General features: G+C 50.2%; 1 protein-coding gene across 3 annotated transcripts; it reads right to left on the reverse strand.

Moving 5' to 3' along the window:
- Window positions 1–1,947: 1,947 nt before the first annotated feature.
- CES3 (carboxylesterase 3) lies at window positions 1,948–15,272 on the reverse strand. 3 transcript variants are annotated; one of them, XM_027516347.1, is made up of 13 exons: window positions 15,049–15,268; window positions 13,741–13,945; window positions 13,498–13,636; window positions 13,213–13,346; window positions 12,601–12,754; window positions 12,389–12,493; window positions 11,399–11,500; window positions 10,904–11,041; window positions 5,543–5,623; window positions 4,123–4,270; window positions 2,943–3,092; window positions 2,713–2,791; window positions 1,948–2,601 (listed from the first exon to the last, which is right to left on the reverse strand). In XM_027516347.1, the coding sequence occupies exons 1-13, from the start codon at window positions 15,128–15,130 to the stop codon at window positions 2,406–2,408; spliced, it is 1,713 nt and encodes a 570-aa protein (XP_027372148.1). In that variant the 5' UTR covers window positions 15,131–15,268; the 3' UTR covers window positions 1,948–2,405. The 3 variants fall into 3 exon arrangements, with proteins under 3 accessions (XP_027372148.1, XP_027372149.1, XP_027372150.1); XM_027516348.1 differs by lacking the exon at window positions 10,904–11,041 and having other exon boundaries at window positions 15,049–15,272; XM_027516349.1 differs by lacking the exon at window positions 13,741–13,945 and having other exon boundaries at window positions 15,049–15,070.
- Between the last annotated feature and the right edge of the window lie 329 nt (window positions 15,273–15,601).

Genomic DNA, 15,601 nt, shown 5'->3' on the forward strand with positions numbered 1-15,601 from the left:
CAGGCTCTCTGTCACCCTCCAGGCCAGGCCCCCAGTCCAGCCTCCAAGGCTGTTCCCAGTCTACTCTTTGCTGGCCTCTCCAGATGTACAGAACTGTTTCCTCAGCACATCTTAACCTCCAGGCCTTTGTTCCTGCTGTTCCATCTGCCAGGAACGCCCTCCTCCCTGCTCCCACCACTCAAGCCTACCCTCCCTGGCCTGAGCCACTTCTGCTGGTCAGCCTAGATGTCCTGCCTTCCCTGTCTCCCAAGTCAGGCCAGTCTATGCCTCTATGTTCCTACAGCTCTTTGTGTCTCCAGTAACACACTGTGGAATTGGAGGCTGTTTACCTGTCAGACTCTCTTACCAGCTTGTGGGGACATGGGGATGATAAAAGGAGGCCTTCAATGCTGTGTAAAGAGCTTGAACTTGCTTTGAGGGTGGCAGGCAGCTTTAGAGTAGCCGAGCAGCATGATTTGGAACCTCTCTGGTTTATGACTCTTTTCTGCCCTAAATGGACTTCCCAAGACAGAACTTCCCAGGTGGCACAAGTGGTAAAGAATCCTCCTGCCAATGCAGGAGACATAATAGACATGCGTTTGATCCCTGGGTCCAGAAGATCCCCTGGAGGAGGGCATGGCAACCCGCTGCAATATTCTTGCCAGGAGAACCCCATGGACAAAGGAACGTGGAGAGCTACAGTCCATGGGGTTACAAAGAGCTGGACATGATTAAAATGACTTAGCATGAGTGCACAAAACAGAATTGGTCTCAACTGCAAGTAGTTTTCATTCAAGCAGCAGCAGCCAGGAACTTAGTCTGACTGAGGAAGGGTATATGTGGGACCAAAGTTGGTGGGACGAGATAGTGGGGGGAGGGGAAGTCATTGTGTTTGTATTAAAATCCAGATGTCTCAAGGGAAGGGTATATTGATCCTCAAAACCAAACAAAAGAAAGAAATGTGTGCCCCACTCAAAAACCTCTGGCTGCTTTTCACCTGTTGTTGCCTGACAGGGCAGACCTTGTCTTCTCTCTGTGACAGCAGCTTGACTGATGCACTAGTCCAGACACCCACCCCCAGCCTGTTCTCCCATGTCCTGGTGGTGCTCTGAGAACTGTGCAACCCCAGAAGTCAGTCTCCCTTAGCTGGGGGGAGAGGAAAGAGCCCAGGCAGGCCATAAGTGGGTGAGGTACTAGGGCTGGGAAGTTTGCATCTCACGTCCAAGGGTGGGAGCCCTGGCCCTGCTGGACTCTGCTCTGTCTTGTGCAAGGGCCAAGACTGGGCAGCATGGACACAGGGACCTCCCGCAGCCCTAGTCAGAGGCCTCTGAGGTCGGTTGTCCGCTGGATCCCCTGAAGCCGCAGGACCCACCCTCTCCAACCCCAGGTCTCTGCCACCAGAGTCCACCCACCCATCTGATCAGAGAGGACAACATTTGTCCAGAACTAAGCAGAGCTTTGCTGCCTAAAGGGCCTGGGTTCACATGCAACAGTCCCCATCCTCATACTTTCTCAGTCTCTCACTCAGCAAGCATCCTTTAACCCCAGGTCCTGCCTGATACTGGTATGGGAGATGCAGAGTGGGTCAGGCTGATTTCCAGTCTCAGAGAGCTTCTGAGAGGGGAAGAGGAACACTGAAACCAGCAGTGCCAGCCTAGAGTGGGATACACTGTCATGGACAGAGCTCAGGCCAGGCCCAGAGAAGGCAGGGAAGGCTTTCCGGAGGAGGATCCTCTGCGGAGCTTGAGGTATGAGCTGGAACTTTCCTTGGAGCAAGTGGGAAGAGGAGGAAGTTTGGGAAAAATCCCCCTACATGAGAAGCAGGCAACATTTCACAGGAGTCACAGAGGGGCTGATGCTCTAATGCAGCGAGCAGTCCCCAACGTTTTTGGCACCAGCGACTGGTTTTGTAGAAGACAATTTTTCCATCGACTACGGAGGAGGGAACGGTTTCAGGATGAGTCAAGTGCATTACATTTATTGTTCACTTTATTTCTTTTATTATGACATCAGCCCCACCTCAGATCATCAGGCATTAGATCCCGGAGGTTGGGGACCCCTGCTTTAAGAGACATGACTGCCCATCAGCCTGGTTTGGGTTAAAGTCTCTTAGCAGTGAGGGAGGGCTTCCTAGATGGCACTAGAGGTAAAGAACCCCCCTCCCCATGCAGGAGATGTAAGAGACCCTACTTTGATCCTTGGGTCAGGAACATCCCCTGGAGGAAGGCATGGCAACCTGCTCTAGTATTCTTGCCTAGAGAATCCCAGGGACAGAGGAGCCTGGTGGGCTACAGTCCATGGGGTTGCAAAAGAGACACAACTGAAGCGATTTAGCACATAGCACAGCAGGGAGAGAAGGAGGCTGCCCGCCTGGGATGTGGTCACCCCTAGGGCTGAGCTCCAGCCCAGAAGTCTCAGGGCCTGCCTCAGAGTTCCTCCTGGACCTTCTTGCCCTTCTGCTTCTGCTGCCACTGCCCGAACTTGGTGGGAAGTATCTCTTCCCAGAGCTGCATTCTGGCCTCCCTTGGCTTCTGGTTGACCCGTGGCACCAGGCTGATTTCCAGGTATTCCTCCGCATGGTTGAATGGTGGCCAAAGAGGCAGCCCCTTGCCATTGGGGTCCCTGGGTGGGAGGAATGAATGAATGAAGACCAAGGCCTCCTGTATTGCTCCCAGGCAGGCAGCTCTAAGTAGTCCTAGGCCCAAAGCCAGTCAGGCCTGTTTGCTTACTCACCCTGTCCAGGCAAAGTTGGTCCACTGGGCCATCATGGTGAGGCTCAGTTGCTTCTCCTCCTCTGTGGCTTCTGGAAAGGCTGTGGGAAGGACAGACTTGGATCAGGTTCAGGTGGGTCCTGAAGGAGACTCCAGGGTCCCTTATGCTGACCTGAAACCTCTGTTTCTGCAGGCCCCTCTCCTCCCCTGGTGGAGCCAGAAACCTAAGGATCACCGGTCCATCATCCTCACCCAACATGGAGCTCTCATCCGTGAGGAAAGGACCGCCGAACATGAAGGTCAACTCAGCCCCATGATCAGCCTGCACCCAGGCTGGCTTGATCTTCGCAAAAGAACTGGGTCGATGCTGGAACTCATAGAAAAAGATGGAGACCCCAGAGTCTGTGGAGAGAGGGCTGGATGAGAGATGGTCACCCACAGCCTGATCAGGTACTATCTTTGCTAAGCCAGGCTCATCATAGCACCAATACCAGTGATAATAGTGATCACGACAAAATGATGAACAGCAAGCCTTTCCTGAGTACTTGCTGGATGTTCAGCACCAGTCCATGTGCTTTATGTGTCATCATTCAGTTCATCTTCATAATAACCTATGGGTTAGATCATTATGCATTATGATTGCCATTTTATTTCTTTAAATTTTTATTTATTTGGCTGCACCAAATCTTGTTGTGGCATGTAGGATCGTTAGTTCCCCCCGACCAGGGATAGAACCCAGGTCCCCTGCACTGGGAGCCTGGAATCTTAGCCACTGGACCATCAGGGAAGCCCCTACTATAGCCAATTTAGAAATGAGAAAATGAGCCCAGAAGGGTTATGTATCTGCCCAAGGGTCACAAAGACAGGAACTCGGAACTGTTCTAGGACTATGTTAGGGTTTAGCCACAACAGGGGTCCACAGTCTCCAGGATCGAATGCCTAATGATCTGAGGTGGAGGTGACATCATAATAAATAGAAATAAAGTGCACAATAAATGTAATGTGCTTGAGTCATCCTGAAACCATCCCCCTCCCACTCCTGGTCTGTGGAAAAATTGTCTTCCATGAAAACAGTCCCTGGCGCCAAAAAGGTTGGGGACTGCTGAGCCATGAAGCTTGGAGGAAACAAGACTTTTCTCCCAGGAGGAAGGCTGAAAGTAGGAAAAATCACTCATGAGTCAATTGAATCTCCGAGAATTGGTGATAAGCCCTTCTGAGTGACCTCTGACAGGTCACTGCATCTCTCTGTGCCTTGGTTTTCTCCTCTGCAGAGTGTCCTGCCAGAGTCACCTCTCATTGCTGTAACACTGCATCCCGGAGAGGAAGTGGTGAGTGGGGGAAGCAGTGGAGCGTGAGGCTGTGTCACCTGTGATAGCTCAGGTCCTGGGCTCAAGTGGGAAGGGTGGGACAGGTTAGACAGTGATAGGCTTACCTTGGAGGTCTCTCGCAAATTGCAACATGGGTAAGGTTATGATAATGTCACTTAACAATTCCTGGAGGGCCTCTCGCTTGGCTTGTCCATCTGAGCTGCTGCCTAGGTATTCCTTTATGATGGTGGGCATCACCTCAGTGGGCACATCCTGGGGCAAGAGGCCTTGTCAGATCCCATAGCCATGGCAGACCCTTCCAAGAAGTCCTGCATCCTCCTGTCTGGCGTTTTTCATATCCCAGGGCTCATGTGCCAGGAGGCTAGCCACCTGCCTTCCTTGGGGGTTCTAGATGATGTCTGGGTGGGAAGAGGTCAAATCTGGAGTTAAATGCTCGCTTTGCAATCATTGCTTGGCTGTGTGACCTCAGACAGGTTGCTGAACCTCTCTGAAAGTCACTTCCTCCCTGTAAGGTGGTTTGGCAGCCTATGTGAATCACAGAGTTCTGGCCTAGAGCAGGCACTCAGTTGAAGTTTACTAGGAAGTTAGTGGAAGAATGAATCATGGGACTTCCCCCAGCTCCAGAGAGCAGTGATGAGGTTGTGTGAGTGAGGAGGGACTAGAGAGTCTCAAAGGAAGGAAATGTACATCGATTGAGCACCTCCTGGATACCAGACTCTTCCAATACAGCATCCAGTATCTTTCTTAAACAGCTCACACGGGTGGGAAGTAGCATCCCTATTTATGAGTGGAGAAATGGAAGGTTAACTGTGGACAAGCAGCCAGGGTCAGGATTTGACCCCAGATCCACCAGGTTTCAGGCATCCCAGGAGGTGCTAGTGGTAAAGAACCTGCCTGCCAATTCAGGAGACTTAAGAGATGTGAATTCGATCCCTGGGTCTGGAAGAGCCCCTGGAGGAGGGCATGGCACCCACTCCAGTATTCTTGCCTGGAGGATCCCAGGGACAGAGGAGCCTGGCGGGCTATAGTCCATAGGGTTGCAAAGAGTCGGACAGGACTGAAGCAACTTAGCACGCGTGCACCACCTGGTTTCAGGTCTGGCAGTGCCATCTTAAGCTCTGGGATCAGATGGCTGGCACAAGCTCTGCCTCTGCCCTTTACCTACCATGAGGCCTTGAGCCTCAGTTTCCTCATCTGTAACATGAGGATAATGAAAGTCCCTGCTTCACAAAGTTGTAATGAGGATTGGAGGATTTGAATGCCTGTCCTAGTGCTCAGCACAGCACAGTCCCTGGCAGAGAGTGTGTGCTCATTACGGGTAGTCTGTGATGAAAATGATGTGGTGATGCTCTTGCTCTGAGAACCATGTTGTGTCATGTCCAAGGGGATTCCTAGACAGAACTAAAATCCAACAGTTGCCCCCCAGGCTTGGTGGCAGGTAGGTAGCTGGGTGTTGGAGGGTAGGGGGTAGAGACTGTGTCGGGTTCAGCCCCACTGGACTACCCTTTCCTGCCTTTTTCTCACCATATTGGTCAAGGAGGGCCTCAGGATGGCCAGCATGTCCTCCAGGCTCAGTTGATCCATCTTATCCAGGAAACCCCAGCCCTGTGGAGACACCAAGGCCCTCTTAGTGCAGCCTCATCACAGCCCATGCCCCTCACCCTCACCTTCCCAGCCAGCTCCCAGCTTGGAGCAGGCCAGTGTTCACAGCCCTGTGACCATGAGCCCATTATGGAGCCAAGTGTGGCCAAACCCACTAGCCTGAAGACCTCCCTAAAAATAAACTTCTAATTCAGGAGGGAGGGAAAAGTACCAAATACAACAAGCAAGGGCTTAGCAGCAGTCTCGGAATTTGTTCAATATTTTCATAGAATAACATCAAGACCCCCAGGTCCTGTAGCAGGGGTTACAAAGAAAGTTCAAATGTTGTCTTTAAAATTAAATGTTGACTTCAGGAACTTCTCTGGTGGTCTGGTGACTGAGACCCTGCTTTCCATGCAGGGGGCCTAGGTTCGATCCCTGGTCAGGGAACCCACATGCTGCAACTAAGAGTTCGCATGGCGCAGCTAAGACCTGACACAGCCAAATAAATAATAGAAATAAAATAAATAATTCAAAAAATGTTGGCTTTGCATGTTACAGTTTTAAAAGCTGGGTCTCTGGTTTAAGTCCCAGCTCCACTACTTACTAGGTACATAACATGAACCAGTTACTTAAACTCTCTATGTCACAGTTTCTTAATCTGTAAGTGAGTAACAGTTGCTCAGTCATGTCTGACTCTTTGCGACCCCATGGACTGCATAAGTCCATGGAATTCTCCAGGCCAGAGTACTGGACTGGGTAACCTTTCCCTTCTCTAGGGGATCTTCCCAACCCAGGAATTGAACCCAGGTCTCCCACATTTCAGGCGAATTCTTTACTAGCTGAGCCACAAGGGAAGCCCAAGAATACTGAGCTATGAGGGAAGCCCCTTTTAATCTGTAAAAGGAGGAACAATATCTTACCTCATGGGATTGTTATGTGAACTGGGTTAATGCATAAAGGCCTTGACAGAGTAAGCAGGATAGAAAGGTTAAAGTTATTAAAGTTATTTTCATGGCTCCCAGACTCTTGGCTAATCTTTGTAGTGGCAGGAACAAAAAATTCACAGATAAACAAACACAAAAAGTGTATACCCAAGAGGAGACGTTAATCTTCACTAGGAATTAAGGTACTAAACTAAAGGCCACAGAAGCTAAAGTAGCAAAACTTTTTAAACAGTTGTTCTACAAGATCAATATCCCAATTGCTCCTATACACTAGCAATGAATAATCTGAAGGTGACATGAAGAAAACAATTCCATTTACAATAGCATTGAAAAGAATAAAATACTTAGGAATAAATTTAATAAGGGAAGTACAAGACTGTACATTAAAAACTAGAAGACATAATTGAGAGAAATTAAAGAAGACTTAACTAAATGTGAAGATGTTCCATGTTCATGGATTGAAAGACTTAATATTGTTAAAATGACAATACTTCCCAAATTGAACTAGAGATTCAGTGTGATCCAATCAGAATCTCAGTTGCTTTTTTTTTTTCTTTTCAGGAATGGACAAGCCAACCACGATTCACATGGGAGTGCAAGGGACTCAGAATAGCTAAACAATTATGGACTGATTGTGTCTCCACATAAATACACGTGGAGTCATAATCCCCAGTACCTCAGAATGTGATCTTGTGTAAAGATGAGGCCATTAGTCAAGTTCAGTTGATTACAGAGGTAATCATTAGGGTGGGCTCTAGTCTAGTATCAGCTTCCCTGATGGCGCAGTGGGTAAAGAATCTGCCTGCAATGCAGGAGACACAAGAGTCGCATGTTCAATCCCTGAGTCAGGAAAATCCCCTGGAGAAGGAAATGGCAACCTACTCCAGTACTCTTCCCTGGGAAATCCCATGGACAAAGGAGCCTGACAGGCTACAGTCCATGGTGTCACAAAGAGTCAGAAGCAACTGAGCACAGAGCACTGTCTAGTGTGTCTGGTGTCCTTGTAAAAGGGGGAATTTGCACAGAGATAGATAGGTCAGAGGGAAAGCCAGAGAGAGAACGCCATCCTTAAGCCAAGGAATACACGAGGCCAACGGAAACATTAAAAAGAGGCATGGATTCTCTCTCACAACACTTAGAAGGAACCAATCTTGCTAACATCTTGATTTCAGACTTGTAGCCTCTAGGACTGTGAGACACTTAATGTCCATTGTTTAAGCCACTCAGATTGTGGTTCTTTGTTATGGCAACTCTGACAAAATAATATAGCAATCTTGAAAAAGAAGAACAGAGTTGAGGAATTCACACTTCCCAATTTTAAAACTTACTATAATACTGCTGTAATCAAGATACTATGGCAGTGGCATAAGGATAAATGAATAGAGTAGAATTCAAAGTCCAGAAATAAACGCCTTCATTCATGACCAGCTGATTTTCAATAAGGGCACCAAGACAGTTCAATAAGAAAATAATAGTTTTTTTCAACAGATCATGCAGGGACAAGAAGATACCATGTGCAAAAGAGCCCTAGCTCACACCATATACAAAAATTAACTTGAAATGAATCTAGACCTAAATATAACAGCTAAAACTATAAAATTCTGAGAAGTAATCATAGAGGTAAACCTTTATGACCTTGGATTTAGCAATCATTTCTTAGGTATGACAAAAAAAAAAGGGCAAACAACAGAAGAACAGATAAACTTCATCAATTTTTTTTTAATTGTGTGGCAAAGGATACTGTCAACAACGTGAAAATACAATCCACAGAATGGGAAAAATATTTGAAAATCATATACCTGGAATATATGAAAAATTTTACAACTCAACAATAAAAAGACAAATAATTCAATTTAAAAATGGGCAAAACAGAAGACAGTTCTCCAAAGGAAATATTAAAATGGCTGATAAGCACATGAAAAGATGTTCACCATTTTAGTCACTAGGGAAGTGCAACTCAAAACCACAATGAGATACCACTTCACACCCACTGGGATGACTACAATCAAAACAAAAGATATTAACAAGCATTGGCAAGCATGTGGAATAATTGAAATCCTTACACACTGCTGGTGGGAATATAAAGTGGTGCAGCTACTTTGAAAAATACTTCAGCAGTTCCTGAAATGATTAAGCATAGACTTAATCCATGACCCACTGGTTCCATCCCTGAGTATATAACCAAGACCAATTAAGGCATTTATTTGCACAAAAACTGGTACACAAACGTTCATAGCAGGGGAATCCATAAGAGCCAAAAAGGTGGAAACAACCCAACTGTCCATCAACTGATGAATGGATAAACAAATGTGGTGTATCCATACACTGAACTACTACTACTACTAAGTCGCTTCAGTCATGTCCGACTCTGTGCGACCCCATGGACTGCAGCCCACCAGGCTTCTCCGTCCACGGGATTCTCCAGGCAAGAACACTAGAGTGGATTGCCATTTCCTTCTCCAATACATGAAAGTGGAAAGTGAAAGTGAAGTCGCTCAGTCGTGTCCAACTCTTAGCGACCCCACAGACTGCAGCCTACCAGGCTCCTCCATCCATGGGATTTTCCAGGCAACAGTACTGGAGTGGGGTGCCATTGCCTTCTCCCATACACTGAACTATTCAGCCATAAAAAAGAGGGAAGTACTGATATCCACTACAACATAGACGCCCCTTGAAAACATTATATTAGGTGAAAGAAGTCAGACACAAAACCCCAAATAGTGTATGATTCTATTATATGAAATGTCCAGAAGAGGCAAATCCATAGACTTGACAGAGAGTAGATCAGAGATAGAAAGTAGATTCATGATTGCCAAGTGCTGGGGTGGGGGCCATGGGGAGGGATGGGAAGTGACAGCTAAATGGGTATGGGCTTCTTTCTGTGTGATGGTGAAGCAAATGTTCTGGAATAAGATATGGTGATGGCTGCACAGCTTTGTGAGTATACTAAGAACCACTGAATTGTACACTTTAAAGAGGTAACTTTTATGCTATGTAAATTATATTTTTTAAAAGTTGACATTTAAAAAATTGTGCTCTGCAAATGCTGGTAAGGTTGCAAGAAAGCCTGTAGATTCCAGGGACTTCACTGGTGATCAAGTGGTTAGGACTCTGTGCTTCCACCACAAGGGGCCTGGGTTTGATTCCTAGTCGGGGAACTAAGATCCCCCAAGCCTCATAGCAGTCAAACGAAATGAAACAAAACAAAACAAAAAACCTGTAGACATTGCTGGTGGCAGCTTGAATCAGTGAAGTAATTTCAGAAAGTGCGGTACCAATAGCAACATGTAAGAAGTGGAGAGGTTTCCATTAGGAATACAGATTACTTTTCATGGCTAAAGCTTTCGCCGTGGATACTTAGTAAACATCTAGTTGGCTGAAAATGTTATGGTTGTGCTCCTATGGAGAGTGGAAGGAACGCCTGCACTAGTGATGGGGTGAGCAGCCCGCTGAGTCACCAACCTGAGAAATATCTTTAGCTACAAAGTCCTGGGCACAGCGTTCCACACCAGACAGGTTTGCCTATGTCTTGGGAGCCAGCCAAGTCGGCTGTCTTTCACTTAACACTCACAATTCAATGTTGCAAGTGTGGGGGCAAGGCTGCCTACCAGAGTCCAGGGCACTCTTCTGCTATTACACACACACACACACACACCTGGACTGTAAACTCCTACAAACTTCAGTGAGTGTCAACATTGCTTAAGGCTTTCATCTAACAAGCACCCAAATGTCCCCCTGGGAATTAAATCCAAGGAAATAAGTCAAAGGACAAAGCTGTGGACATGAAGACATTCACTGCAATATTAGCTTCAGTGATTAAAATGAGAAGCTGCCGAAGCAATGAAATGAAGGAAAATTATGAGACGACCCTTTCTTTGTGGAAGGTTTTGCAGGCATTAAATTCATTCATTGTGAAGATGGGTGGGAGAGTGAGAATGAAATATGAGAAGATGCTTAGAAGGAAGGTATGACGGTGACACTGTGTGGGGTGTTCTGTGCACCTGAAAAGGACTGGAAGGCACGTGGGCCATGATGTCTCCCAGTGACTTGACATTGTCAGAAACCTGGGAATCTTGGGGGCTTGGTCTCTCAGGTACAGAGTCACACAAACTAGTCTCATAGAGCCTGATTCATAAACCAGACACCAAGGCAGGAATATGCTATGGATCAGTACTTCCTAGAAAGTACAAAAATGTGGTCCCTAAGAAGGAAATATCTGCTTTGAGAAAATGAAACTGGGTCAGCCTCTGCTTCCTCACCTATGAGACAGAAGGGTCTGAGCTCACAGCACATGGAGATGATGTCGGGGTGGGAGAGAACCACATGGGGCAGGGAGGGCCTTGAAGGGCACACTCACCCTGGGGATGAGCCAGCCAAACTCATGGTTGTTGAAACCGAAGAGGAAGGGCACAGAGGGGAACTGCCTCTCCCTCAGGAGCTCCTCAGCGCTCTTGGGAAAGAAGGTGCCGTCGATGTTGTACGAAGCTATTTTTTTCTACAGGAGAAAACAAAGCAGAGAGCCTCCCAGTCAGGCCCTCAACAGATGGGACCCTAGAGATGCCTTGGCTGCCTGCCTGGGTGGCTGAGCCTTAAGGAGAAGAGAGGGGATGAGATCACCAAGGTGAGAAGACTGGAGGGAGTTGGGAGACCAGGCCCATGATGCTTTTAAGCCGTCTTCTTTGCTAGAAGACCCTCAGGACTGGGGTGGCCCCCCTCTTCATGCCCCCAGACCCTTCGCCTCCTGGGTAGCTGCCTCACCCTGCACTGATGATTGGCCCTCTGCTCCTGCAGGCACTGGACAGAATCCCCTCTGTTTCACTGCCCACTGCCATTCCCCAAGAAGTGAGCATACCGACTTGTAGGCGAGGATCATCTCCTTGATCGTCTTCTGCCGAAGGCACTGCACCATCTCAGCCGAGGAGTCAGAGTTGCAGGCCAAGGAGTCTGCGAGGGTCTGGGAAAGAAAAGTGTCTTGACTCCCTCTCGCCCATCAGTGCCCACTTCCAGCCCTCTGCCTCCCACAGAGGACAAATTTGTAGGAGAAACGGGTCAATGATGTAAGAGACAGGACCTTGACACTGGCCAGAGATCCACCACCAACTCAGATAAGCTTTCCTTGCCCACCAGCTTGGGTGGTCCCCAGGCACTCCATATGTCCCCCATTAAGTCATTACTGTCACTATCTGTGTGTGTGTGTGTGTGTGTGTCTGGGTCCCCTCTACCCCTGTGAGAACAGTGTCATTATCTAATTAACTCTAGTCCCAGAGTCAGTGGGCTCAAAAAAGTTTTATGGAGTAAGGGAAGGAGTTGATGCTAGTCATAAAGAACTTGTCTGCCAGCGCAGGAGATGTGAGAGATGTAGGTTCGATCCCTAAGTCTGGGAAGATCCCCTGGAGGAGGGTACAGCAACCCACTCCAGTATTCTTGCCTGGAGACTGCCATGGACAGAGGAGTCTGGTGGGCTATAGGCCACAGGGTCCCAAAGGGTTGGACACAACTGAAGTGATTTAGTATGCAGGCACACAAGGAAAGGAGAGAGGGTTTAGGTGGGGAGGGAGTCATGTGTGCGCTCCTCTGGCAGGGAGGGGACCGTGGTTGGTGCTGAGGCTGGAGCAGGGTCAGGTAGCCCGTGAGGCTGGAGGGATGACTTCAGGGACCATGTCACACCCTAGGAGCTCTGGCGGTTTTCCCTGAGTTCTCACTGGTCATGTGTTTCCTTCAGCCTAGTGTGTCCCTCTCTGCCAGCAAGGAGCTGGCTACTGGTTAACACCTCCGCCCTGGGACTCCAAGAGCAAGCATAGGGCAGGTGTACAGGGGGTGAGAGAGTGAAAGAAATGCAGACCTGAGCCAGGAGCCAGGGGTTAGGATCCAGTAACCCCGGTACGGTGATAATTCCACTCTGTGCTATAGCTCTGTGGAACAGCCCTGCAGCCAGCGGGGACAGGACCTGAGGGCAATGTGGAGGACAGATGGCTGTCAGAGGAGGGCAGAAGATCCGGGAGGTCTGGGACCACAGGAGATACCAATGCTGGCTCCCTTCCTGGGGTGACTCACCAGGGCAGAGACGACAGAGGCCCCGCTAGATTCACCAAAGATGGTGACAGAGTTGAAGTCACCCCCAAAGGGGGTGATGTTCCCCTGCACCCAGCGCAGAGCAGCCATGACATCGAGGAAGCCCCAGTTGCCAGGAGCGTGCTTGTCCCCAGTGCTGGCAGTTGGGTGGGGCAGTGGTTAGGGCCGGTTGGATCCCTTGACAGATCTTCCTCAGCCTCTGAAGTTTTGCTCTGAATCAGCCCCTGGGATGCCCCACCTTCCCTTGCTCCTCAATCTGGCCTGGCTATGAGCGACGCCCAGTAGCAAGATTCCCAGTATGTGGGATGGGTGGGCCTGGCTGGGCAACCCGCCAGCTTTGGCTCTCCTGCGGCTTCTGGAATGTGTTGTTCCTTGACCCTACAGACTCTGTTGACCCACAGGCCAGGAGCCAAAGTCTTGTGCCCAAAGGCCCAAGTCAAACCCTGGCTTTGGCTGAGCCCCTCCCCCAAGGGAGTGGAGCCTCAGCTGACTCTTCTCGGCCCAGCACCCTGCTTGCCTGGGACCCGGTCTCGCTTCGAGTTCCGGACCCTCACCCTATGCAGTCACTGCCCTCCGCCAGGCCTGCTGCCTCACCTGAAAAAGCCAAGGAAGCCCAGGCGGTACTGGACTGTGACCACGACCACGTCCCCATAGGCGGCCAGGGCAGACCCATCGTGGGAGGTGGCGGTGCCAGTCACGAGAGAGCCCCCGTGGAACCACACCATGACCTGCAGAGACGGCCGTGGGTCAGTGATTGCGGCTGCCCATTGACTGGCTCAGGGCCTTCTGGGGACTCCTGGAGCACTTTCGAAGCGGGGGTGGGGAGAAATCAAGCCTGGCCGCACTGGCTGGGTGGACAGGGCCCTCTAGGCAGCTCACTGGCCTTCCTGCCCCCGAGGGGGCCTCAGCCGGGCTGTATATGTTGAGGATCAGGCAGTCCTCCGAAATGGGGAAGGTCTGGTGCTTTCCGTCCAGCGTAAATCTGCTGTTGTTCATTCTCTCCGGATCCTGTGGGCACCTGTGGTGGAGGAGGAGCCCGAGGGCCAATGGGTCAGCCCCACCAGCCCAGGTAGCTGGACCCCTGCCACCTGCCTGCCTGCCCACCTCCGCGGGGCTACTCACACGGCGTGGGCCCTGCTGGCATCTCGCACGCCCTCCCAAGACTCCGCTGGGCGTGGGGCCGAGAACCGGTGGGGCCCCAGGGGCGGCTGGGCGAATGGGATGCCCAAGAAGACGTTCACAAGACGGTCTGTGCCCTTCACGCCCACCTGCCGGCCTCGCACACGGCCCAGGGGTGTGTCCACTTCAGGCTGAGTGACCCCCGGCCCTGAGGGCAGGACAGAGGGGCTGTGGGTGAGTGTGCATGGGGTGGCAGATGGACCCACTAGTCTGCTCTCTGAGCACCTCCTCTGCCAGGCCGGGTTCTGAGCACTCTGATGAACTGCCCCAGCCTACCTGTGAAACGGGTCTTGTGACTACCACCTAAGTCCTCTCCCCACCTCTTCTCCAGATTGAGTCAGTTCCCCGTAGTGATCAAGCTAAACTACCCTGCAACCCACAGACCTGCCAGGTGGGCAGTGGGTGGTGGGCTTGGGCCGGCCACTTGCCCTCTCTTAACTCTCACCTGCTGAATAAGGTGTGACAACCTTATCTTTTTGGTTTTTCTGTTCTGATAATTTGACATCTGGCTCGCTGGCCTTGCCCTCCCAGGGCTAGCCAGTTCTTAGAGATGGTAAACCACTCACTGAGACATGTGCCCTTCACAGTCCATCCAGAGGCCATGCCCCCGGCCCCCGCCACCTCTGGGCACCCTCATGCTCCTGGCAACTAACCACCTGCCCTAATCAATGCAAGGCCAAGTCCCGGACAACTAGGGACAGCCCCGTGCCCCAGAACCTACTGAAACCATTCCAGTGAGCTAACCCAGACCTACTCTGCCTGTCTCACCTGTTCCTCCCACAGGAAACAATGAAAGCTCTCATCCACATCCCTCCCCACCCTGCTCATTTCCTCTGCCTCCTGAGGGACCCCTGCTTCCCTGAGTGGCCCTGTTTCTAGGGAATGGCAAGTAAACTTTCTTTCTCATGATAATCATTTCTATGTCTGTGTCTTACTGATTAAATGAAATCCTAGGAACTCTTAAAAACATGACAAATTGCACTTAAAAATGGTCAAAATGGTAAATTTTATGTTTTGTATGTTTTATCATAATAAAAAAAAGAGGTGGGTAGCATTACCCGGATGGTTGCCCCTGCCCAGAGAGGATGTTCAACCCTTGGCATTCCGGTGAACAACTGAACAGAACAGAGGGCTCCTTCTCTGAGCAGGCTGCCCACCTTCCCTGTCCCTACCCAACTCTTGCCCCTTCCTCCAAGTCCTCCCACCAACCCAGAAGCTCCCACCTCTGCAGGCCCTGCGGGCGTGTCTTACCAGTGTCTGTAGCAGAGAATGCCAGGAGCAGACAGGCCACCCCGACCAGGGCCCTGGACCCGGTTCTTACCACTGTGCCCATGCTTCTTACTCACACTCAACTGTGGGCAGAAGTGGTGGAAGGTAGAACAATGTCCCTGCCCTTTGGCACACCCAATCTCTAAATGGTTGTTAGGAAAGCCTCAGCAGACCGCCCCCACCTGACTGGTGGCCAGTCCAAAGACCCAGAGTCTAGCACCCAGGTTGGGGGAGGAGGGAGGTGGGGCTGGGAGAGCAGCCCTGCCAGCAGGAGCCTGGGTGATATGACAGCCCTAGGCAAGGGAAGGTGCTCTACAACCCTGGGTTCAAGTTCCAGCTCTCCTGACACCAAGACTTCCAGAACACTTTGTACACTCACTGCAAGACACACATATCACCTACCTGAGTGAATAGTGGACATGACCCCGGTGCCAGTCCTGCTCTGAGTGCACCAGCTCACTGGGGTGGGGGCCACTGTCTGGTCCTACCTGCTGGAGGGGCACCTGAGCTCTGCAGCAGGGTAGAGGGAACTGGG

Source organism: Bos indicus x Bos taurus, chromosome 18, assembly GCF_003369695.1.
Source record: "Bos indicus x Bos taurus breed Angus x Brahman F1 hybrid chromosome 18, Bos_hybrid_MaternalHap_v2.0, whole genome shotgun sequence".
Lineage (NCBI taxonomy): Eukaryota > Metazoa > Chordata > Mammalia > Artiodactyla > Bovidae > Bos > Bos indicus x Bos taurus.